The sequence below is a fragment of the Tiliqua scincoides genome, chromosome 10 (assembly GCF_035046505.1).
Source record: "Tiliqua scincoides isolate rTilSci1 chromosome 10, rTilSci1.hap2, whole genome shotgun sequence".
Lineage (NCBI taxonomy): Eukaryota > Metazoa > Chordata > Lepidosauria > Squamata > Scincidae > Tiliqua > Tiliqua scincoides.
This window is the reverse complement of record NC_089830.1, coordinates 28,885,274-28,911,019: the sequence shown is the minus strand read 5'-3', so window position 1 is coordinate 28,911,019 and position 25,746 is coordinate 28,885,274. Positions and strand designations below refer to the sequence as shown.

The 25,746-nt window shown below is 54.2% G+C and overlaps 1 protein-coding gene across 9 annotated transcripts in view; it reads right to left on the bottom strand.

The window, feature by feature from the left end:
- Positions 1-10,213: 10,213 nt before the first annotated feature.
- PAK4 (p21 (RAC1) activated kinase 4) overlaps positions 10,214-25,746 on the bottom strand; it is a 49,525-nt gene continuing 33,992 nt past the window's right edge. For 8 of the 9 annotated variants that reach the window (XM_066639008.1, XM_066639005.1, XM_066639003.1 and 5 more), the window contains 8 exons: positions 25,055-25,278; positions 20,524-21,201; positions 18,755-19,243; positions 18,188-18,321; positions 16,976-17,102; positions 13,882-14,007; positions 12,665-12,799; positions 10,214-11,311 (listed from right to left, as the gene is read on the bottom strand). In XM_066639008.1, coding sequence (XP_066495105.1) covers positions 11,156-11,311; positions 12,665-12,799; positions 13,882-14,007; positions 16,976-17,102; positions 18,188-18,321; positions 18,755-19,243; positions 20,524-21,201; positions 25,055-25,258 — 2,049 coding nt within the window. In that variant the 5' untranslated portion in view covers positions 25,259-25,278 and the 3' untranslated portion in view covers positions 10,214-11,155. The remainder of the gene's footprint in view (positions 11,312-12,664; positions 12,800-13,881; positions 14,008-16,975; positions 17,103-18,187; positions 18,322-18,754; positions 19,244-20,523; positions 21,202-25,054; positions 25,279-25,746) is intronic. The other variant, XM_066639012.1, reaches the window with a different exon arrangement.

Here is a 25,746-nt window from a genome sequence, read left to right as displayed (position 1 = left end):
TGCCTGCCATCTTCCCCTTAGCACCTCTGCCTACCTCTTGAGGAACAGGAAACTTCGGATTCCCCAAAGTGAAGGTTTAAAGGGAGCCAAGGCATGAGAGGGAGAGTCACATGCCCTCAGGGGAGAGAGATTGTCACAGCAGCACAGCCCCCCCCCTCCCCATGCAGCAGAAATGTATGGATAAATCAGAAGTTAGCAGGCCTCCAGAGATTCCAAGTCAGAGGGCAGGTGCTTCCGGAAACATGGGTACGGCTCCCCCCCATCTCAAACCACTCCACAATCGGTTGAGCACTTGCACTGCTGTTCCACAAGGTGGCACACTCCTCAGTACCAAACTCACTCTGCTCTGCATCAATTCTGCCCAGGGCTTCCCAAGACACCTCCCACCACACTCTGCTGCACAAGCCAGGATGAGGTGGTGGTTCTGGTGTTAGACTTAAGACTTGTTCAGATCCTGGCCATGGAGGTTCCTGGGTGCCATTGGGCCAGTCACTGTGTCTCAGCCTCACCTACCTCACAGGGTAAGCAGACTGAAGGAAGAAGAAGCAGCCATGTACAGCAACCTGAGCTCCTCGGAGGAAGGGCAGAACAGAAGCACCTTTTCCAAGGTGCTCATTATAATTTTCATTATACAAACCACAGGTATGGATCTTTGCTGGTTTTGCACAATTTATTCTGCCGCTGTGGGCACAAGGAAGGGCAAGCATTGGGGAGACCATGGCACTTACTTCCTTGGGGCTTGCAGACAACATCTCGTACCCAGCTCCACTGTCCTCCTTGGCAGATGGAGAGGGCAGGCTGGCTGGCTAGGATGTAACCAGGCTGGCAGAAGAATTCCAAGACTGTGCCGGAACCAAACAGGTCATGATCCAGAGACTCCTGGCACAGAGGAGGCTGGCACTGGTAGATGCTGTGGGCAGGAAGGTCTGGCACACTGCATGCTGCAGAGCAAAGAGGCAAGCAGGGGATTAAAAAGGGAGGTGGACATGCAAGGTACGCAGGGGTCAGCAAGAACACATCCCCCCCCCCAAACGCATAACCAGGGCAGTGGGTGCCCATTGAGGCCAGGACTCTAGTAGCAACCAGCATAGCATGTATCTCCCAGAGGCTCACAAGTAAGGCATGAGGACCCCTCCCCTGTAATCTTGTCCAGAATCTAGTAATCAGAAGCAATGGCTTCAAAGCAGTTCCTTATTTTCTATCTCTATGATAGAACAGAAAGCAAGCAAAATGTGTGCTTAAAGTGCATGGGAGCGGACCAAATGGACCTAAGCACACTTCAATATCAAATTGCCTACACATAAGTAAGCCTACAAGTAAACAAACAAAATGCTTAGATTACCTTTGAAAAGCAAATAGTTACAAAACCACTTGTTTTAGTGACTGGGAAATGATTTAGTAAAAGTATTGATTTTATTTTTACCCTTGTGTGGGGCCCCCCAATTGTGAGCAATTGGCTCTGCCAGCACCTGCCTACCTTTTTTCTTGAGCAAAGGCTTGGCATCACCCAGCAGCACAAGAACCAGAGGCACAAAGACACGGTACACAGATCCATTTTGCCCACGAAAGGGAACCATCTTGTCCACCAGCTCCAGCAAGGCAAGAATAATGTCTTCAGGGGTAGGGGCAAAAGTCACACAGAGGGCCTGTGGCAGAGAAGGAGAATTAATCCAATATTTACACATCTTAACACAGCATTAATGTACGCACATGGGGAAACACCCCCAGTACATATGCTTGACATGTAAATTCTGGGTAGGACGATGCGGTTGATTGGAAGCATGATCATGGAAGCATGATCTTCCATGCTGTAGGCTTCCTCATGAGGAAGCTGCTTGAACCATTCACTAAAGAGGCTATGCCGTGTCTCCAAAACTAGATGTGATAGGGCAAAATGGATGCCATTTTTGGAATTGGCACCCCAAATATACCCAGGAATTGGTGTAACATTTAAGGAAGCAAAATGTGTGTTGGCCTGTGTAATTAGACAGTGGTACCACTAATGCCAGCAAACAGCATTATAAGGCTCCTGCCCAATGTTTGCATAATACTTCCTGAGTGTACAAAGTAGTCAAGTCCCCATATCGCAGATGGAAAGACTGAGGCCGAGTGGGAGTGGCTTACCCCAGGAGTGCCTGGTAAGTTAATGGCGAGATTCAAACTGGGAAAGTCAAGATTCACAGCTCAGTTTCTTAGCAGTTATGCTACACTTGCTCTTGCCTGGCTTATTTATACGAACAGCACACTCAATTATTCAGTTGTGGGTTCAGCCTCAGTCTCCCCACACTGCATTTGGGCATACTCAATTACTGTACTGCAAGGAGTCCAAGTGTCCAGCACCAGTGCCTGGGGTCAAGAGGAGCCACAAGGCCAGTAAGGCTGCCACAATGTTCAGCTGGTTGGTTCATGCAAGCTGGTTAAATATTCCCTGAATAACTGGGAAGATTTCAAAAGCATCATCTTGCCAGAGCTGTTTCTTCCTGTTTCAAGAAATCTTGGCCTTTAAGACAACATTTTCTGCTGCAATAGGTGCATAATCTAAAAATTAAGTGTGTTCCCTTCCAACTACTCTTTAATTCATATTCAGTTTTTTGCAGGTTTACTCTGCTAAAATTCATGTGATTTAATTTTTGTTATTTTTTTTATTTTTAAATATAAGGGACAGCCCTACTCCCAGGACCGAAAGAAGACTTGAGGATCAGCCCTTTAGGGGGTAACCCACCACTTAAGTATTGCGAACTAGAATCTTGACTGGAAGTTGAACAGTTATCATGCAGTCAGCAATCTCGAAGTAAAGCTGCTTGGCACCAGGGAGCAAGCATAGCTACCGTCAACAGTTAATCTGCAATCACTCTGTTAACAGTCTTGATTTTTAAAAGGGTGCATTCTCATCAACCAAGTTTGCAAGCCCATAAAATAGTGACTTTTTAACCACTGCCCAGCTTGTAAATGAATGACAAAGCCCATCACCTGATAAGCTGCAATGATGATTAGATCAGGAGAGGAGCCTGCCTGAGGTCTTTGAGCGACATTCACCCCCCTGGTGCCCAGATAAGGTGAAGGGCCTGCAGAGGCAGACAGTGACTTAAGACAGAATTAGCACCTGGGAGGCTTTGAGGAAGATGTTCGGCAAGTCAGGCAGGGCTGGAGCCCCCAGGTAGCTGAGGAGGTCTCAGTGCCTGCTGGGAAAATCTGAGGCCACCCTAATGGAGAGTCTGGATTCAACTGTTAAAATACCACGTGGGACCAGCACTGGCTGAAGTCACAACCTCTGCCCTGGACACAAACTGTTGCCTGCTCCATTCATGCCCTGCATTTCAGAGCCACACATACAAAAGCCTGCTCCCTGCCCCAGGAAGACTACACTGCAGATGGAGACTAAAGGCAGTGAGACCAGGGCAACCAAGGAAGAGGCACCAATGCTCCAGCTCAAGAGCAGCATTTGGAAGGAGCCAGAACTAGAGGGCCAAGCCAAGAGGCATGTTTCGCTGGTGTGAAATTCCAGATCCAGGTGGTCTTGGCCTTGCATGAGAAATGATCAAGGGGGCCTCTGAGCATGCACAGTGTACTTTCTCCTCTTGACATTCTCCTGGCTTAAAAGCAATCACTGGTTTCACTCCACTTTCCCTGGTTGGAGTCCAAGGTGAAGGTGGGATGTATTCGTCTCATCCATAATGCCTTGCGGTCAAGCGGCAACCCAGCTGCACTGCACACCTCCCCTGTGCACAGTCCGCTGAAAGGGAGCCCTTCAGCCTCTTCCCCCATGCAGGCTGGTCATCTCAAACACCCATTCAAAGACTGAGCACCAGTAGCAGGCCTGCCACCCTCAGCACACGCTGTCTGCTCTTCAGGTGAGCAGCCAGCAGCAGAAGGGGCAGAAGGCTTTGGTGCTGCTGCAGTTTGGTCCAGTTGTAGTTGGCCACAACTCTGGGCAACTCAGCCATGCGCCAGAAAGCAGGATGCTGGCACTCCAAGCAGCACCAGGCTGGAGCCCCAGGAGAGCCTTTGGCCAGGACACTTCTTTCTGTCTGTTGGGCAGCCACAGCCCACTCCCCTGCAGCTGGCATGCTTTGAATTCCTACCCTACTTCTTACCCCAGCAGTTCTCCAGGCGGGCAGCCAGGCAGTGTGCTACGCAAGCTGAAGTCTGCGGGATCCAACAGGCCAAGACGAGGCCCCACTCTGGACCACCACGCTGCCCTTCCCACCTGAAGGTCTCCCAAAGAGAAGCTCCGGATGGGAGGAGCTATTGGGGAGGGGGAGGATCGAGGCCCTATGCTGCTGTTGCTTCCAGGCGTTGGCCCCAGCAGGTTGCCCTCTGCAGATCCGGCTCCTGCAAGCCTGTGGCTACTGGCAAGGGGGGCAAGTACTCTGTGCATGCTCAGAGGCACTGCTGGGGGAAGCGGCCTTTGTGCCCTGAGCAGCCACGCCCGGGCAGGGACGCGCGGTGGGAGGTGAGGCAGAGCCTCCCCGCGGAATCTTGCCAGTAGCGCCGCGCCTCCTTGTGCGACCCCGCGCAAAGCTGGAGAGTGCGCAGCACGCGGGTTGCGGTGCCCGCACACCTCACGAGGAGCGCAGGACTCCGCGGGGAGGCTCTGCCTGGCCTGCCTCCCCCAGCCGCGCGTCCCGCACCCTGAGCCAGAAGCCCGGTCGAGAAAGAGAAGCGCCGGCCGGCGGTGGGAAGCGCCCAGCGGAGCCTCGCGCAAGAGGTCCTTCCAGCCGCCACCAGCCCCAGAAGCCCGTCCCCGTGCACTGACCCGCTCGCAGAGAGGCGCGCAGACCCGGCAGGCAGCAGCCAAGACCGAGGACGGCCGTCGGGGCCCCCTAAACCTCCAGGCCGCTCCTCCCCCGGCGGGCCGCCCCGCCCCGCCCCATCCGTCCCGCCCAGAGGTGGCTTCGCCCCGCGGGGAGTCCGGGGTGGTTACCCCGCGGAGCAGCTCCGTGAGCCTGGAGACCCCCGCCGGCTTCCTCGGGACGGAGCTCGGGCCCTCGACGGCGCTTCCGCGCCTGCCCGGCCGCGCGGCCAGGCGGGGCTTCCCTGCCCGCAGCTTTCGCCGCTCCGGCGGTCGCGATCCGAGCGGGGGGCTAATCGGGACCGGCTGTGGACGGGACGGGGCAGCGGCGGGCCTCCTTCCGAGCAAGCAGGCGGGCGAGCACCAAGAGCGCCCCGGGCAGCGGCGGCAGGAGGGCTCCGAGGAGCGAAGCCGGAGCCTGCGGGGCGGAGGAAGCACCGGGCTCGGTGGGCAAGCGGCGACCGCAGAGCTCCCGGGGCCCGCCGGCCTCCAACCTGCTCAGAGCTCCGGAGAGCGGCCGCTGCGTGAAGGAGGCCGGAGGGGGCAAGGCGAGCGCAGCCCTGCCCTGGGAACCGGGCAGCAGGCGGAGCGCCAGGCGCAGCCCTGCACGCTGGGGGCCTTCTCGCAAGAGCTCCGCTGGATCGGGCAGGCCAGCTCGCTGCAGCTCACAGCCGCCCCCAGAGGCCTCCTGCCGCCACTCGCTGCCTCTGGCAGCAGGAGGTGGCCCCCTTCTAGAAGCAGGAGGTTGCACAGCCCCAGCGTGGCCTGTAACCTGTGGCGGGCTTTTCCACCAGAAATCTGCCCGTTCCCTTTCAAGGCAGCTAGGCCAGGCACCATCACCACATCCCGTGGCAAGGAGTTCCACAGCCTCAAGAGACGCTGGCTAAGGAAATATTTCCCCACACTCAATCTCAGTGGATGGCCCCAGCTGCTGCTGTTGGACAAGAGGGCAAATCACTTCCCTTTATCTACTCTTTCCCCTGCTGTCTTAAATAAAAGCAAGGCTGTGAACTTTGGCTGGTGAGCCAGTTCCACTCATTGCACGAGGCGCCTGATGAACATCGAGGAAGCCAACATGGGCAGAATGGCCCAAGAAGTTTCTGCTAGAGCAGGGGTGTCCAAAGTTTTTGGCAGGAGGGCCACATCATCTCTCTGACATTGTGTCGGGGGCGGGGAAAAAAAGAATTAATTTACATTTAAAATTTGAATAAATTTACATAAATTAATATATTAAAGATGAACTTGTATGAATGAATGAAGGTCTTGCAATAGCTCAAGGCCTATAAAAGGCCTTGCACAAAGCAAGGCTGGCCTTTCCTTTGCTCCGCTACAGCATCACAGACGTGAAACAGCAAGCAGTGGAGGAAGCCCTCATCCCACAGCTCACGCGAGAGGTCAGACAGTCGCCCTCATGCTGAAAGCAGTTGCATCGGGCCAGTGAGGGCTCCAGCAAGTCTCTGGAGGGCCAGAGGCTCATTGGAGACTGGGGGCTCCCTGAGGGCCGCATTGGGAGTCCTCAAGGGCCGCAAGTGGCCCCAGGGCCCGGGTTTGGGCACCCAGTGTGCTTAGGCCTTCACCTGAAAAGGGCCTGTATTCAAGCAGCATAAGCCCTCCTCCCACTCCAGGCAGCTGCACACTCATTCAGAAACTGGCCTGAAAAGCCCCAAACTTCTTGGTGCAAGCAGCTGGGCTAGTCAAGGTGGCCACAAGCAAGCAGGGGGGATTCCAAGACTAGCAGAAAAGGGGGCTTTTTGCTCAGCCAGTTTAGTGCCAATCATAGCAGGTTTCTGTGGCTTTCAAGTTTCAATCAAAAACCAAGAAGGAACACTCAGTGCTGCTGGCTGGGTGCCACATTTCCTAGCAAGAAAGCTGAGGGAGGGGACGTTGGCCCACCCTTGGGGCTGACTTAGATGGCAATCTGCTGCCACAGTCCACTCCCCCTTCCACTGCCTGGAGTGGGAGAGGGAGAAGTGTGGGGATGGAGCACTTCTCCGCAAGCCCATTTCAGGCTTTGGTTTTCGTGTGAAAGAAAAGGCTCTGTTGAGCTTTTTCCCTCCTGAAATAGTTTTTTTATACACAGGGTCCAGATTTTTAGACATATGAGTAGCCTTCAGATATGAAATCAGCAACCTGCAATCCAAAGTGGTTTGAGTCCAGCAAGAGCTGTGCCTTGCAATTCTGCTCTTCACACTCACACAACCTCCAAACACACAAGGAAAGAAAGCACACCTCTGTAATTGGAAAACTAGAACTTTTTGACTATTTTTCAAACTTTCACCCCAGTTATAACACCACATCCAAAGAACACACAAAGAAACCTACAACCAAATCGCATCACATGAAATTCAGGTTATTTTTTTATACAATACAATTCATGGCTGAACTGTCACTAATATTTGTCACAGCAGTCTGTCAGAAACAAAAGATCAAAACAAAAAATCATCCCAACATAAAATACTGTTGTGTTATGAAAAAAATACAATATAAATAACGTCTCCGCTTAAAAAAGTAACAAAATCCCACAAAATGAATCAGTAGTTGTTCTTGTAAGGGCAGGTGGGTGGGAGGGAACCCCCTTCACTCCAAGCCTCCAGTTATACAAAAGTTGTCAAGCTACAAGGAGACCCAGCTGAGCAGGGGCAACTTTGAAACCCTGGTGGTTTTTCCAGTCTTTTCTCAGGGAGTTGGGGGGGGGGAGAGAAGTAGTGTTGGGGTAGTGAGTTTGTGTGGATTCTGGAAAAGAGGAATCAGAATTGGAAATGAACCCTGCCTTTCCCATTACAGACAGCTCAGAAGTCCAAGGGATTGGACAACTGTGGCCCTGCAAACAGCCTCTTAGTGTGTGTGAGTTTGCATTCTTGAGTGTTAGTGTAGCAAAGAGAGCTTGGTTGTGTGTGTGTGAAAAAGCCCTATTCCTGAAGTAAAGGCAGCAGCTGGCTGTCAGCAAGAGGTGGGGAAGGGCAGCCAGCTTTCCAGATGCCAGACCTTGCACCAGCAAGTGGCCGGGAGATGAAACCAACAAGACAATGGCTCAGATTCACAGGTGCAGTACAGTCAGAAACTCTTGCCAGGGGTGGCATAACCTGACTTTGCAGGAAAGGGCTGGTGGGTTGTCCTTGGCTACAGTGCGAAGTCAGGAGTGTTAGCAAGAGTGGGACGCCCAGCGCAGGAGGATCTTGTCGCTAGGGCCCTGAAGGCTATTCTGTGCTGGTTCACCTTCACTGTGAAGCAGGTAGACAGACCTGCTTGAACAGGGTCTGTTCAATTTATGCTCAAGGGTACACCTGCTGCAGACACAGCAGGGGTGTGGGGAGGAAAAAAGTGGGTCAGAGCATGTTTGAGGCTGGCATGAAGCAAGCAACAGGGCATTCAAGTGAAACACAATTCAGTCAGGGAGAGGAAAAGAGCAAGTGGAGAACCAGCATGCAAGAAGACAGTCACTGGTGCACCTCTGCCAGAGGGCAGAATTCTGCCAGTCAGGGTCTCTTGTGGGAAAAGGGCCTGCCCCGCTCTGGAGTGACACAGCAGCAACACTGAAGCCTTTGGAAGAGCATGTGCTGCCGAATTTACTGCTAAGAGCACCAGGGGCAGGGTGGGGCAAGTATGGATCAGACTTGCGCTGCATGGACCAGGTAGCCCCTCCCCCACTTTCAAACACACCAGGCAGCACCTGACTCGAAACCATGAGAGACAAAGGGCCCCTGGGGGCATTCCATAAACCAGAACTGCACCTCTGAAAGGGAAACAAACTATTGCCAAGAAGCTGCAGAAGGAGAATCCTGCAATCCCAGGACAGCTGCAGCAGCGAAATCCTAGTGTTATGTGGGGCAGGACAAGGAGATGCACCTGCAGGAGTGAGAGGGTGAGAGCAATGCGCCCTCACACCCTCAGATATCTAAAACTAGGCAACAAGTTCCTCGAACCTGGCCTGGACAAAAATAATCCCTGCTCCCTGTAACTGAGCATGCAGAAAAGCCACACTGTGCGGCATGCACTGTGTGGCACGCAGGGGACACTGTGGCAAGGACAACACGGCGGCCTGGGGGGGCAACTCTCTCTTTCCAACACCTGCTCCTCCCCCCCAGCTCCTGAGGCCTCTGGTCTCCCAAGGAGCTGCCTCCCAAGGCTCCAAACTCCACCTGTCCCATCCTGAAGCTGCTTTAGGGCCGAGGTCTTCCATGACCCAGAAGCCACCGTCGAGCAGGAGGTCAGCCACATTCCCGAGTCAGGCCAGAGCTGGCGAGCCAAGCACCTTTCTCTCCCTGAAGGCTCCTGGGCCTCCAACTCCAAGGGTGCTCTGGACACATGCTGGAGACGTGGTGATCTCCAGTCTTTGGGAGGCTGCTCTGGCTGCCCCCTCCCTGGGGCACAGCACTGGAGAAGAGCTGTCCAGGCCCTCAAGGAAGATGCCACTTCACAAGCTCCTAACTGCGCCAAAAAGTAGGGCAGAGGAGCCATAACCTCTTCTTCCCCCCCCCCCCCATAAAAAAGCGGCAAGAAGCACAGACAAGAGCCTGCATGCCTTTATTCTGCTCCACTGGCCAGAGCAGACCTGCTTGGTCTTGGTCTTCAGCTCAGGGGAACGGCCAATGGGCTCATCTCTCCCTCCCTTTCCTGACACTCATTTCCCACTGGGACGTCATCACTTGATGCTCAAGGTATAGAGGGGATTGGGCCACCAACTGGGGGGCACCTATACCCTTGCCACTGCCCCAGAGCCAGGCAGCTCCAGTTCTGTTCTAATATTGGAACTAAGGCCAATTCTCTGACCCTCTTGCCAACTACAAGACAAAAAGGGACACTCAGGTGGCCCACAGCAGCACCCCTCCTACTTATGCGGAGGTGGTCACCAGGCCACAATGGGGCAGCCACCAACCAAGCAGGCCTGCACCCTCGAGAGAAAGTCATGAGCCACATTTTGGGGGGGCAGGCAGGGAAGAGCCAAGCAAGCAAGCAGGCCAGATCCCTGCAAGTGAGGGTAGCGAGGGATCCTGGTCACAATGCAGAGTGGAAAGAGACAGAGCAGGAGACAGCGAGTGAGGAGGCGATGGCCCACCCAGCTCATCCTGGGGAGGGCTGAGCAGGGTGCGAGGGGGGGGAGAGAGAGAGAGAGAGGCAGCCAACAAGCCCGCTCAGCTTCCCCCAGAGATGAAGCAAACAGAGAAGAGTTCATGATGCAGAGCAGGCTGGCTGGGCCACAGCTCCTGCCCAAGCAGGCAGGGGAGGCAGGGTGGGTGCCTGTGCCTGCCTCAGGCCCAGCTGCGTGCAGTGCCGCTCGGTCACCGGTTGCCAGGCACGCTGTGTGGGAGCTCGGAAGCAAGAGGCACACTGCAAGGCCCCCTTCCCCACCCCAATATATAAAAAGGCCCCCACTCCCCCACCCTGAGGTTGGCTTCCATTGCAGCAGTGAGGACGCCCCCCCCCCCCAGCAATAGCAGAATGGCTGCTGGTTTGAATCCTCACCCGTCACGGAGCCCCAGGCAGCATACTGAAAGGGGGCAGTTTAAAAAACGAGGGAGACGATTGGCAGGGGACCCCTCCGTCTGCACCCAAACAGCACCCGGCAGTTAAGAAGCAGTGGGGACAGGAAAGGCATTTTGTCAAAGGGAGGGCTCTGCAGAGCTGCCAGTCCCTCCTCTCCAAGATGGGGGCTGCTGAGAAGCCACCTGTTCTGTTCCCTTCCTGTAGTAGGGAAGCATCTCCCCCCCCCCCCCAAAGGCCTGTCAAACTCTGTGCAATCCTGTCCCCAGAACTGAATGCAACTCCGTGAGGGGGCACCTGAAACCGGCTATGGCTCTGCTCCCCCCTACAGAAGGTCTCTACAAATTCAAGCAGCTGTTAGGTGCCCCAGCCTCAGAATCAGGGAGAAGGAAAATGCATTTCTGGCAGGGGAGGACAGCTTCCCAGGAGCCCCGAAACTGGAGATGAGCAGCTTTCTCGCTCCCCCTCCAGAACACCACTCTCCAAGGTTTGTGGTACAAAATGACAAACGGTCGTGGAAAATGTTCCAGTCTCCTTTTAAACCCCTCCCCCAGCCTAGACCCCACTCAGACTCAGTAGTACAGACGGGGCTGCAGAGCGCACTGCCTGCAGGAGGGAACGCCAGTCACAGCCCTGCTGCTCCAGGGTCATCAGTACGCAAAGGGGAGTTTGGGAGAGGCTGGTCCTTGCAGGAGGGGGGGGCAGGTCTGTGAAGCTCTCCTCACTAGGCTGCTCTTGCCTGCACTGTCCAGAGGACACCAGGCCACAAGGTGCTGCAGAGCCCCCCTTGCCAGCAGCCTCGGGAGAACCGGCGAGGGACCACGGAGGCCCCTTTTCTCTTGCTCTCTCTCTTTGGTAAGGTGTCCGGTTTGTTTGCCTCTTTCATCTCATCCGGTTCTGTCTCATCAGGGGCACGATGCAGGAGGGGGGCCCGGCTTTCCCCAGGAACGGGTGCTTCAAGAGTTCATTTGCCGTGGCTCTCTGAGCAGGGTCTCGGACCAGCAAGCGGTCAAGGAAGCCCTTCAGGGAAGGGGAGACCTACAGAGAAAGAGAAAACACAGCCTGAGTCACCAAGGATGGGGTAGGGCAGGAGGGAGAAAAACATTCTTCGGTGTCTCTGAGCCACATCAGGGTGAAGGGGACGAGGTGTATGGAAGCACAGAGCTCCCAAGGACCCCATACAGCTCTGGCTCAGGAGAAAGAACAGCCAAGGGGGGCTTGTCTGGACTCTCTCAATGCCTTCCTCCAGCCCCTCCCCAGACCGCATCTGTCTGTTCCACTCATGTCAAGTGCCATGTACAGGGGGGACAATCTGCAAGCAACATTCCCCCTAGCCTCAGTTGCCTCCCTATAGCCAAGCCCAAGGACCTCCCTCAAAATAAAAGCAGATACTGCCCCTTGCCTTCCCACCTCCACCTCCTGCTTCCTTACTTTGCAACCTCCATGCATCTGGGCAGGAGGTCTGGTCTAGAGGGTAGAGCCTCCATTAGCCCAAAGATAACATCAGAAGGTCGCCAGTTCGAGGACACCAGCTGCTCCCTGAATGGCTAAGAATGGCGAGACCTTGAAGCAGCTGACAAGCCCAGCTGAGTGATTCCACCTGCTCTTGGTGTGAACAAGAAGCGTCTTGGCTGCCCTCCATGCAAGAGATGGAGCTGCTTGCCAGCCTGCGTGGGAGAACTGGAGGCCAGAAGTGAGACCAAAGCAGGAAGATCCATTCTGAAATGTGGTTGGTTCTTGAAAGAGAGAACCTCCATGATTGTAAAAATCCTCTTGAGGGATTTAGAAATGCCTGCCTATGTAAACCGCCTTGAATAAAGTCAGAGGAGTAATCTGATGACCAGAAAGGCAGTATATAAATACTGAGTTGTTGTTGTTGTTGATAATAACAATATCATTATTATCATTATTATTAACAACAACAACATCATCATCCCACTGGAGCAAGGACCCCTCTTCAAATTCTCGGTAAAGCACCAGTGACACTGATGGCCCCAAAGTCTATCTATTCTCCCTTGAGGAGCTCATATTCTCCTTACAGGGAGTTTTTTCACTGTGTCAAAATGGCACTTGCCTGCTTGCAACCTGAAAGCAGGAGGCCCACCTCAGGATTCAACTGTGTGGCATGTGCAAGGCCAGGACTGAGATTTCTTTAGTCAGGGAAGGTTACTCAGGAACAGAAGTACCTAACTGGTCTCAGAGGCCAAGCAGCTTGGAGCTTGTGGAGGGAGCCCTCAACCCAGATCTTTCTGAGAGGAGCTGCCTGCCTGGATGTTCACATCTGTCCTTGGAGCCCAACTGCCGAGTATTCCAGGCACAGATCCAACCCGCCTGGGTAGGGAAGCCAGGCAAGGGCAGCCGAGATGCTGAAGACCCTGTGAGGCCCCCTACCTTGTGCACATTTTTCAGCTTAGGAGGCAAGTTGTCCCGAATCATCTTCATCGCCTTGAGAGGGGGTTCATTGAAATAAGGGGGCTCCCCGTCCACCATCTCTATCACCATCACACCCAGAGACCAGATGTCCACCTGCAACAAAAGGACACCGAGTTGAACCACTGGCAACAAGGGGCTCCCAGCCCTCTCCCTTCCGGATTCCCCTGCACCTGCTCCCTCCCCTCTGCCTGGCGGCTGCTCTTCCTTCTTTGCCATTTTGCCCCACCTGAAGGCTCCAGAGAGGCCACAGTCTTGGTGCCGGGGAGCTCTTCGTTTTTTTCTGCACTGCCTGCTGGTTTCATGTGCTGCTCTCTGCAACTTCTGCATTCTGACATTTCCACTTTTAAGGGCACTGGTGCGCCGAGGATACATATAGATTAAGTGAACACCGCAGCAGAGATGAGCGAGAGCATGAGCTTCACCAAATGTTTCCTGGACCCAGTCAAGGGGGCCCTGCAATGTTGCTGAGTTTGATTGCCTCTCATCGCAATCTGGTTTCAAGCCACAGGTCTGCAGACCCCCCCCCCCCCCCGGTCACACAAACCTTTCAGAACTCTTATGTCCCGCACTCAGGTGTCTTGCTTAGCTACTTGCTGCATCAGGCAGGTGGCGACTGGGGAGAGGGCCTTCTTGGCTGGGGCACCCAGCACCAACTCTGCGGTCTTTCTGGCACCAGGCAGAGACTTTTCCACAGGTAGCTTCTGTCCATTTAATCAGCCTGGCTGCAGACCTAAGAATCTTGTCTAGTGCTGCACTTCTGCACCTGCATCACTGTGCTTATGGCTTGCCTTGTGCTCCACCTCTAGGTGGTGCTAGATCTTGCACTGAAGCGTAGCACAGGAATTTCAACAGGTATCTACACCATTTCTCCAGGATTTCTGACAAAGATTTTTCTGAGTCCTGGCAGGGACTGAATCTAGACCCATCTGTTTGCACATTTGTTTAACCCCAACACATGCTCAAGACACATATGCTCAACTCCAAACTCTGGTTCCTCCTCTGTGTCACAGCCCAGAATGCCCCTGGAAAGGGGACTCAGCAGGCTGGGCATTTCCTACCAAATTGGTCCTCAAGGGGAAACATTAACCCTCTTACTCACAACTACAGTACCTGGTCCCTGTCCAGCAGGGCACATACTGGAGCCCCACACATCTACCTGTCCTCCAGCCTCTTACCTCTGGTCCATACGGTAACCGAGAAATGAGCTCTGGGGCCATCCAGTACGGAGTTCCAACCAGGGATTTGCGCCGTGGCACCTCTTTGTTCACTTGTGCACAGAACCCAAAGTCAGAGAGTTTGACCTGCAAAGCAGAATAGAGATGGAAATGCTGACAGCGGCACACACTGAAAGGGCGCTGCTGCTCTGGAGAGTTTTGCTCTTGGGACCTCGGCTGCAAAACACATCCTTCTGAAGAATGAAGTTGCTGATCTCTTGACTAAAATACGCAACTTGTCCCTCAAAACGGCCACGGTGCCAGAAGATTGGAGGATAGCAAATGTCACGCCTATCTTTAAAAAGGGAAAGAGGGGGGACCCGGGAAACTATAGGCCGGTCAGCCTAACATCCATACCGGGTAAGAAGGTGGAATGCCTCATCAAAGACAGAATCTCAAAACACATAGACGAACAGGCCTTGCTGAGGGAGAATCAGCTTGGCTTCTGTAAGGGTAAGTCTTGCCTCACGAACCTTATAGAATTCTTTGAAAAGGTCAACAGGCATGTGGATGCGGGAGAACCCGTGGACATTATATATCTGGACTTTCAGAAGGCGTTCGACACGGTCCCTCACCAAAGGCTACTGAAAAAACTCCACAGTCAGGGAAATAGAGGACAGGTCCTCTCATGGATTGAGAACTGGTTGAAGGCCAGGAAGCAGAGAGTGGGTGTCAATGGGCAATTTTCACAATGGAGAGAGGTGAAAAGCAGTGTGCCCCAAGGATCCGTCCTGGGACCGGTGCTTTTCAACCTCTTCATAAATGACCTGGAAACAGGGTTGAGCAGTGAAGTGGCTAAGTTTGCAGACGACACCAAACTTTTCCGAGTGGTGAAGACCAGAAGTGATTGTGAGGAGCTCCAGAAGGATCTCTTCAGACTGGCAGAATGGGCTGCAAAATGGCAGATGCGCTTCAATGTCAGTAAGTGTAAAGCGATGCACATTGGGGCAAAAAATCAAAACTTTAGATATAGGCTGATGGGTTCTGAGCTGTCTGTGACAGATCAGGAGAGAGATCTTGGAGTGGTGGTGGACAGGTCGATTAAAGGGTCGACCCAATGTGCGGCGGCAGTGAAGAAGGCCAATTCTATGCTTGGGATCATTAGAAAAGGTATTGAGAACAAAACAGCTAATATAATGCCGTTGTACAAATCGATGGTAAGGCCACACCTGGAGCATTGTGTCCAGTTCTAGTCGCCACATCTCAAAAAGAATATAATGGAAATGGAAAAGGTGCAAAAGAGAGCGACTAAGATGATTACTGGGCTGGGGCACCTTCCTTATGAGGAAAGGCTATGGCGTTTGGGCCTCTTCAGCCTAGAAAAGAGACGCCTGAGGGTGGACATGATTGAGACATACAAAATTATGCGGGGGATGGACAGAGTGGATAGGGAGATGCTCTTTACACTCTCACATAACACCAGAACCAGGGGACATCCACTCAAATTGAGTGTTGGGAGAGTTAGGCAGACAAAAGAAAATATTTCATTACTCAGCGTGTGGTTGGTCTGCGGAACTCCTTGCTGCAAGATGTGGTGACGGCATCTGGCCTGGATGCCTTTAAAAGGGGATTGGACAAGTTTCTGGAGGAAAAATTCATTATGGGTTACAAACCATGATGTGTATGTGCAACCTCCTGATTTTACAAATGGGCTCTGTCAGATGCAAGGGAGGGCACCAGAATGAGGTCTCTTGTTGTCTGGTGTGCTCCCTGGGGCATTTGGTGGGCCGCTGTGAGATACGGGAAGCTGGACTAGATGGGCCTATGGCCTGATCCAGTGGAGCTGTTCTTATGTTCTTAACTACAATTCCCAGGAAGCCTTGCAGGTCTCTTGTTATCTGGTGTGCTCCCTGGGGCATTTGGTGGGCCGCTGTGAGACACAGGAAGCTGGACTAGATGGGCCTCTGGCCTGATCCAGTGGGGCTGTTCTTATGTCCTTAACTACAGTTCCCAGGAAGCCTTGCAGGTCTCTTGTTATCTGGTGTGCTCCCTGGGGCATTTGGTGGGCCGCTGTGAGATACAGGAAGCTGGACTAGATGGGCCTATGGCCTGATACAGTGGGGCTGTTCTTATCTTCTTATGCTCTGGCTTCACTGCCCCAAACCTGCTTTAATCCCAAGAAGTCCAATATCCCCAAGAGCAAGACAAGAGGTGCATCACATTACATGCAAATGCGCAAAGTTGATTCGTATTGACTCAGCCCACTGGTTAATCTGCCTGGGCTCTCTCTCCCTTGCTCGGCAGCCATTCTCCAAGGACTCTACCAGGCACCTTCTCCTGAAACCTTTTCAGCTGGTGAGTTTGGGGACCAAATTGGGACCATGGAGTGTGCAAAGTTTGTGCTCCATGCTCTTGGAATCAGGCCCTTCTCCATGCAGGTGGGCCTCAGCTCCAGCACAGGCCCCAAGCCTGCACTTTCTCTGCCAGCTGCTGTTCAGCTCTGTATAAGCAGTTTTGTTTGATGACTTACTCTGAAAGCTGCCTTGCATCTTTTTTTTTCAAAAGCACAACAAAGACAGGCAGGATAAACATCACTACAATTAAAGCCATAAATGAGCTGCATGTTTATTTTTCGCCCCATCTGTCCCTCCCCCACCTTAGAGGTGTTTTCACATCACTGAAATGCAGATGGGTTAAAAATTATAATAACCCAGGAATCTTTAACAATGCTCAAGAAGCTGAGTGTTTCTTAGTGCAGAGCGAGTGAGCAAGTATGAACTGCAATATGGCTTGGATTTCAAAGATCAGCACACAACTTAATCCATTGTACAATGTAACTGCATTGGGACTTCCAGAGAGAAGGGAAGAACCTGCAGTTCCAAGAATGGCTTCTGATGGAGTCTGGATAGCCTGTGCAACCCTACAGGGGAGCTATGGGATGGCCTGCACCAAAGACACACCTGCAGGTGGTGCTAGAGGCCCACGTGATCATAGAGGGCACATGGCTCCTCCCAGCCAGCGGAGGAGTCCAAAGGGCTAGACAAATCTTGCTTGCTAGAAACCAGCCCCCCCACCCCCACCCCAAGTTCCTGCACCTGGGATGCACGCAACTCACTCGGCCATCGTGTGTGAGCAGGATGGAGTCACTCTTGATATCCCGGTGGATGACGCCCTGGGCATGCAGGACGGATAGTGCCTTCAGGACAGACAGGCAGACGGCTGCAATCTGCTCTTCGTTCATCCTGGAAGTGGAACAAGGAGCAAGCACTCATTGCACACTCTTCTCTAGACCAGACCCAAGCAGGTCCTCCAAGCCCAGCCCTCAAGCAGGTGCTGAAGCCACAGCCCCTCTGTCCGCCTATGGAGTGCCTGCCCCGGACAGGGACATCCTGCAGTATCTGCCAAAACTCCTAACATGCAGCATGAAAATCCTGACACTCAACCCACAAAAGCAGCAAGGGAAGATACTGGTGGTGGGAGAATAAAAAAAGGAGAGCAGGCTGAAACCCAGAAGCTAATTCGCTGCATTCAAAGACAAACTGTGACTCCTGGAATCACTTAAGGGCAGCAATGGAAGGAGAGCCTTTCTTGGCTCCCTAGGAAAGGGGGAGCGGAAGAAAGAGGGACCGTACGTCGCGTGTAGAAAACAACCCCTCATTTCTCTGGAATCTCCCCACGAACAAGTTCATTGGATAATCCTAAGCTCCAGAGTCACAAAAGGGGGAGCCAAACTTTCATTAGGAGCACACCAGTGCAGGGGAATGGAGATGACCCTTCTCTCCTCCAAGACCCCCCTGCTAAACACTCCCTTCTGCCCAAGGCCTTCCTATCACTGCCCCCCCCTACTTCCTTTTGTCCTGCAGGCTTTCCGGGCTCTCTGCCATGCAACGCAACGGCTTGCTTCCCCCCTGCCCTGAGACACTTAGCCTGCAAGCCCCATACTTGGAGGAGCAGCCAGCTCCCAGCCTTCTGGCAGCGCTGCTCCAAGCAAGACAGAGGAGGGAGCTTTGACTGTGTGGCGTACCCATCTTCCTTCACTCTGCATTGTCCACACCAAACTGCCATTGAGAGAAGCCTTCCCACAGTGAGGGCAGGTCAGGTCACAGCAGAGCGCTTCAGAACAAAGGCGTCCCACCATGCTTCAGAAACGCTCTTTCCCCTGCAGGCTGTTCCATCACCAGGAGCCTGCACCCGACACCTTTGCAGCAGCACAGGCACCTCCGACAGCCGCTTAAGACACAGCCTCCCTGCCAGGATCCACAGGCTGCAGGCAGGACCCAGGGAAGCAGTGGCGCAGAGAAGTGCCAGGATTTCCCACACCACATACCTGGTGTGCGTAACGATGTCAGTCAAAGCGCCTCCCTCCAGGAACTCCATGACGACCCAGAGCTCATCCCCCACCAGGTAGCTGTTGTACATCTCAACGACATTCTCATGCTGATAGTCCCGCATGATCACCACCTGGAGGGGCAAACACAGACAGTGCAGGTGCGGCGCAGGCAGGCAGGAGGAGGCAGCAGAGCCCCTGACCTTAGCCCAGAACACCATTGACCTCCGAGGGAACGCAGAAGAGAGCGGCCACTGGAGCTGACATCTGTCTCCAAGAGTCTCTGCTCCGGCCAGTGCCTGCGTCCTGCCATTTCCCTGCCTGGCACAGGCCTGACCCTGGTCCACTTAGTCTACTCCTGTCCACACCGGATGGCAGAGGCCCCTGCAGGATTCAGGCTCAGGATCTGTCCCAGCCCTTCCTGGAGATGCCGCCAGGGACCAAAGAGCCTTCTGCAGGCAGAGCTGCAGCTCAGCTCAGCAGGAGTCACTTCCCCCCACTTGAAAAAGGAGAAGGAAAGGCCTTCACACACATTCCCCATGCCCAGAACAGGGAAGTCCTCCCCACCTCGTTGAAGAGCAGCTCCCGCCTCTGCTGCTTGCGCAGGTCCATCTTCTTGACTGCCACCAGCTTCCCGGAGCTTTTGACGGTGGCGATGCAGACGATGCCCGTGGAGCCCTCCCCGATCTTGATGAAGTTGTCCAAGTATGTCCTGGGGTCACCAGGGTCTACCACCATCTGCAAGGCTGCGCGGAACTGTTCATGGGAGACCCGCTGGGGCTCGCGCTGTGGGGAGCGAGGCTGCTGCGGGGCCGGGGGAGGGGGGACAGGAGGCTGTGGTGGCGGCAGCTGCAGTGGAGCGGGTGGCTGCTGAGAGGCTGGTGATGGGAGGTGTATTAAGTGGGGGTCTGAGGCGTGCTGGGAGAGTCCTGAATGGGGCGGCTCCAGGTTCCGAGATCTTGCTGGGCCTGGCTGGGGGGCCCTGGAAGAGCCACTGCTTCCACTGAGGGGGCCGTTGGATGCTGCTTCTTGGGGTTTCCCAGATCTGTGCTCCGCCTAGAGAGAGAAGAGGGAGGAGAAATGTTATAATGCGAACTGCAAGGGAATCACCTTGCAAGACCCTCAGACCGGGACCAGACGGTTACTCTGAACGTATAGCAGGTGCTCGGATCCCTCGCCTCCTGCATATTTGCAAGGATGGAAACACCACAGGTGCCTGGGGGGCCCAGGACAAATGAGGGTTTGAAACAGGCCCACACCAACATTGTGATGCAGGCACCTGCACAGTTTAGCCCTGCTAAAAGGGGAAATTTACTTCATGTGATCAGGTCTATATGCCAAGACAAGCTTCAGAATGCCACCGATCCAGGAGCAGCCCCTCCACGAAGTCAGGGGCCAACACCACAGAATGCTGGGGCCTCCCCATCTGCCATCCTCCCACCCTTGCATTTAGGGGGCCTAAAGGCTGCTTCAGGTACCCTGAACTCAGGTCTCCTTGAATTGGGCCTGAAGCAGCCTGTGGACTCAGACTGCTGGCAGAAGAGCACCCCCTGAAGTGAGCACATGCCCTCCCCCAGCCACCGACACAATGAGAGAAGGGTGAAAGTAGCACTCCCCTCTTCCTGTTGGAGGGGAACAAGGGGTGGAGACCAGAGTGGAGACATGAGAGATCAGGTGGACACACCAAGAGGATCTGCAGCAAATGGTGGGGAGGCTACTCTTCAAGGAGGAAAGACGAGAGAGGTGGAAAAGGGACCCGGGAGGGAGCCCGGAAAAGGCTTCAGTGGCTCTGTTGCAGCTTCCTTTGTGAGGGAGCCGTGAAGCTGCTGCAAGGTATCCACCAAGAGGGGGAGACAGAGAGAGGAAGATAACCCCGACTGCTGGAGAACACACACACTAACATACAGGAAAGCAGAGAGCGGATCTCCTTCAGAAGGCAGGCGGCACAGGAGAGCTCAGGTTAGTGGAAGCAGGGACCACACTGGGAGAGGAGAGACGAGGCAGGACAGTCCAGAGACCGCAAGAAGACAGTGGGTTGCAAAGCAAGAGAAGCGGCAGAAGAAGGAGTGCCACTCAAGCAGTGAGGCACAGAGAGAACACGGTGATGGGGCCGGAGGTGAGGCAGGGTCAAGCCGCTGCTGCAGAAGTTGCTGGCCGTAGGGCTGCAAGCGAGCAGGCTGCCTGCTGCACCATCTGACACCAGTCCCCGCATAAACTGGCTAGAACAACATTCGCTTCTTCCATCCCTGTGGATGGCAAAATCTCCAGCTGCTGCCACTGGGTGGCTCTCGGCCAGCCAGTTCTAAGCAGACAAGCTAGGGACAGGGAAGTGTTACCTGAGCGCCCCTGACAGGATCCGTGTCCGCTCGAGGATATGTGTTAAAAGGCCGGCCAGTCTGCTGTGCGGTTTTCATGACCCCCTCAGAAACGGGGATGTTGGGGGTCCGGATATTTGGCCCCGAGAGAGGCCGCTTTTCCCGGGGGGACTGTGGGCTGGTCTCCCCTGTGTACGTGGATTTTGGCCTTTTGTCAGGGCCGTCAGCACGCTCCCTCCTGACCACACGGTCTGGGAGCTCCCTCTCGGCTGGAGGGTCCCTCCTCCTGTCCTGCTCACGTGGACGATGCCTGCTGTCCGAGAAGGGAGGGGGTCCCCGCTGGTGACTGGAGTGCTGGCGAGGTTTGCCGGTGGGCTCCTGCCCCCGAGGGGGTTGCCCAGCAGTCCTGTCCTCCCTATTCCGTTCCCTGCCCTGGTCCAGCTCGTTCTTGGGTCCGTGGCGGCTCCGCTCCTTATGCTCCTTGCTCCTGCTGCCCCCGCTGTCCTCATGAGGGGGGTGGTGAGGCCTGGCCAGGGCCTCGCTCAAGCCGTTCTCCTGGTACAGGTGGTCATGCCGGGGTGGGAAGGGAGGGCTGTCCCTGCGCAGGGAGTTGGAACGTGACACCGACATGTTCTCAAACTCATCCAGCAGCCAGGCCAGGGAACCGTCCTTGGAGGCCTTGTTCCCCCGCACGATGCTCTTTATGCGCAAAACACAGAAAATGGAGGGGGAGAATAAAAGACACACACATACAAAAAAAAATAAGTGAGCAACATAAAACAAAAGGAAATTAAAGGTGCCTGATGAACGCTTGACACTGCCCTGCAGAGGGGCCAGCTCTGGCACACACAATGAAGCGCACAGAAGGAGGGCATGCTGGGTGGAGGGGGCAGGAGGTGGGGGAGGGCCAGTGCCCCATGAGGCCCTTTTGGAGATGCTCTGTCCCACAGAAGCTTATTTTGTCCATGCAAGGAACAGTCCTTTTTAAACAAACAAAGACATTGATAGCTACAAAAAATGACAACAGCGGACTTGAAACGCCGTCGTTAAAAAGGAATCCAAAAGGCTTCTCGATTTATTCTTCAAGAGCACACAACTCCCTGCCACCTAAATCACAGTCAGCACTAGGCTGCTATCTACCAAGATGCAGGGTGCTTTTGCCGCTCCTTCACAGCACTGCCTGCCCTGCCAAACTCCCCCCCCCCCCGCCACTCTGTGGTCTTGCTCCAGGGGGAAAAGACTACCCCTTCGCCTCTGGAATCAATGCAACCACCATGTTCCCTTCTACAGCCCTCACACTGAGAGCACCTTTGGCATCTCCATCCCAGGCAGGCCTCCAAACCAGGGCATCTACCACCTCCTGCCACTGTGCCTCTTGGAGGGGGCTGCACTCGTCGCAGAACAACCACAGATCCACAGCCTTTTCTACTCTGCAGCACCCAACAGCCAGACCTGCCAGCCAGTCAGGCATCCCTTGTGAGCAGCTACTGTGTGGCAACCATTCAAGTTTGGATTGAGCATTCAATGGCCCTGGGACACAGCCAGAGCTCTGAAGGGGGAGGCAGAGGCAGGAGGATGACTATTTCCTGGGAACCTCTCCACCCAGCCCCATCTCTGTGCCTTCTGCTCTTTTTACATCAAAGCTGTCTCATTCACAGGCAGTGCCAGCCCCAGGGGAAAAGCTGCTGCCCACATCTCCTGGGCCTGGCTAGAGTCAACTACCTTCCTTCCAGCCCTCACATGACCTGCATGCCTCTGTTTCTAGCAGGCAAGTCATCCCCGGCAGCACAGAGACCTCGTCCAAAGACTTCAGGCTGCCTCTGAGACAAGGCTCCCTTCCTGCCAAAACGGGACACGCCCACCTCCAGCTGGGCACCCGGTGTAAGAAACGTCCTCCGATAATCTGGACATCTGGATGCCGAGCTAACGTCCCACACTCTCCCCATCCCACCAGACACTCGGTCCTGCTGCCTCCTGTCCACAGCGGGAGCACTCAGATCAGCTCCCCAGCCAGCAGCCTGCAAATGACTCCCCACCACCAATCTCGCAGGAGAGAGGCAGCTGCCTGGTAGGACAAGCCCACATTCCCAGGAAAGGCTGCAGGGCAGCTCAGCTGCAAAACAGCTGCTCTGAGTTCCCCCCAGGCTGCGAGTCAGGTGCTCCTTTCAGCAGGGCCGGGAGGAGGAGCCTTTCCAGTTCATCACTTCCTGTTGGGTGACTAAGGCACCTGACCTTCGTGCCAGGGGGACCAAGAGCCATCCAGGGCGCACAGCTCACAGAATCACAGGGCGGGCTTCTTTGGGGCACCAGCGGTGGGGTGGGGGAGTCCAAATGCTCTTCCGTGGGGGACACAACTCCTGTACACCCCACAGGCGCCATTCCAGGGTGCAGTTCAGACCAGCCTGGTGGGTTTCCAAGAAAAATTTGAAGCCAGAATATTTTCTGCAAAGGCCTTCAATGCCCTGCAACTATTAGGGGCAAACTGAACATGTCTGACTTCTGTTTAAACCACAAAACTGAAAAAAGGAGGGCATGTTAGTATTTCAAGACAGGACAATTCAGTAAAATTCTTTACATTGTTTAATGTTTATGAAAAATAAAGAAGTAGTTAGAAAAAACTGACTGTCAATGTGCCCAGAAAGCTCTTCTTTGGCAGAGGCATTTCCAAGGTACAATTTTCTGAAAAAATGACAACTGAGAAACTGCCATTTGCATCCATTGATAATGCTACCGATCAATTCTAGTCAACAATGTTTTCTTAGATAAGGAGGCTTTACCACGGAAAAAAAGAGCAGAGGAAAATTTTCTACCCTTTCTACATACCAAGATTTTGCACCCAGACCGAAGCACCCACACAGGCAAGCCCTCCCACCCAACCCAGCAGCCCAGCACTGCAGTCTAGGAACAGCTTTCGCATGCCACCTGCAATCGCATAAATGGACCCAACAGCATCATGTGCATGTGGGGAGGGAACAGTGAGCCAACCAAAAGAAAAAATGGTCCCATTTACCCCTCAGTGGTCCTGCTTCAGCCCTCCCCTGCCTCGCAGTTTGCTGCACTCAATGTGGGCTGCCCTCTGCGAATGCTTCAGATGCAAGCGCTGCTCTCCAGCCCTCGCCTACACAAAGCATAGCTGCAGCCTCTGAAGCTTCTTTCATTCGAACCACACAAGCTCATAAACATTTCCTTGCTGGACTGCACCGATCTCATTTAAGTGGCAAAGGCTCCTAAGAGCCAGGCTGCAAGAGGAGAGCAGATCCAGAAATGGAAGCCAGGCACCCAAGACAAGAAGGGGTCGGGGAAGGCAGAGAAAAGGGCTCTTTGGCACTCACCAACAAGCCAGCCTCTAAGCCAACAAAGTTCACGTTTTGGGCAAGGAAACTCATAACTGGGGCTGAAAGCAAACTATGCACACCAATAACATGTAGTCAAATGGGGGGGAAGAGCTAGTTTGCATGCAGAACATTGGGGGATCAACACCTTCCTGCAATCTTGGACCTTCTGAGAGAGATTATCAGGTGCTGCACACAGCTGCAACCAATGGGAGTGCAAGAGCAGCAAGCCCAATTTCTGTCTGTTGATCCAGTGTGCCACGAAGCTCTCTGTTGCTTTGGATGGAGTTTTCTGAGGCATCCTCCTTGGCTAACAAGAGGCAAGAAGTGGAAGACAGTTGCAACTGCAGATGCCGGCCAGCAGCCTGGCAGAGAAGGCCAGCCTGTCAAGGAGCGCAGTGGGACCCAAGGAGACCAGCCCTCCCTGGCCACTGCCAGACTGGAACGACAGGTCTGCACTTCCACTCAGACCCAGGAGGCTTTCCCTCACCTCTCCCAAGAAAGAACTCGCTGCTGCTGAGTCACCTGCTGTCAAAATTCCAAGGTGCAGCCACCACCATGACCTGGAAAATCCAAAGCCACTTCCTCTGCAGGCTGGAGTTGGTTGGATTTCTCGCAGTTTTGTTTACAGCCTGACCCAATCCCCAGGGGGAGTTAAAGCAGGCAAGCAGTGGACTGAGAAGAAGAGCCTCCACACTCTCCCACCGATACACACCACACAAAAACATGGTTACTCCTGCACAGAAGCCAAACCACATGACTTGCCTGGCCAAGCACACCCAGGTTCCACCCCAGACTTGCTTTGGTCCCCAGGCATAACCCACCTGGCCAGGCCCAAGAACTTGCTGAAATCTCTGCCTAATGAACCGAAGTGTTTGGGGCCATTCAGTGTCCTGCAACACGGCACATCATGCACCTCTCCTGCCAGCACACAGTTACACAACCAACGTCCACCTGACACCTCTTCCAGCAGAGTCTCCCGCTGACTGCCCTTCTGTTCTTAGCTCCTGAAGTGACAGGGCTCCCACCCCTCCCAGTGAACAGCAGTCGCTTTGGACACAGGTGCCAAGGGGGCATACAGCTCCCATCTGCCCAGCTGCCATTGGCAGCCACCTGCTTATTGCTGAGCTCCAAGTCACTGCTCAGGAGCACATTTTTAGTCATGGAAAAAAATCACACCAGCTGAAGTACTGGCTGCGAGCAGAATGGGTGCTGACTACCTTCTGGGATCCCGGCTGGACCGCTGTGATGCATACGGGATCCACTAGCGGCTTGGGCCGCTTGGCCGACTCCTCGATGATTCCCTGCCATTGCCGCGGCAGTCCTGTGAACTTCTGCTCCTGCTGGTCGTACCCCGTGTGGACCCGGTGCTCAAAGTTGGAGGGGGCCGAGATTTCAATGCGTTTCTTCTTCTTGCTGAACATGGTGACGTTGGTTAGCAGACCTGAAAGGAGACAGAGACCAGGGGGAGCGGGTGAAATCATTGGAAAGAAACAGGCGCACAAAGCCAACAAACAGCTTTCCCAAAGGCTGGGAAGCCTGAAGTGCAAGACGAGCGAATGGCACTTGGCCACAAAACCCCCTCCCTCAGGTGTGCACATTTCACTAACACAGCCAACACTCTGATGTGCCCCACATTCCGCTGCCCAAATGCCACTTCTACACTGGCATGATGGGCACCCCCAGAGATCCTGTCAAGTTTCAGTAGGGCCTGTTAAATAGTTGTGGGATGGTCTCAGTCCAGGCCTGACAGTCCCTGGCTCCAAAGGCCCCCTTGTGTGTCTGGGTCAGGGACAGAAGGGCTTCATGACACATAGTCAGTTGGGTGGAGGACCTTGTTAAGCAGCAGGTCACAGAGAAAAAAATGTGATCTTATGCCCTGCCATTATTTTGGACAGCTGGACCTCCATAG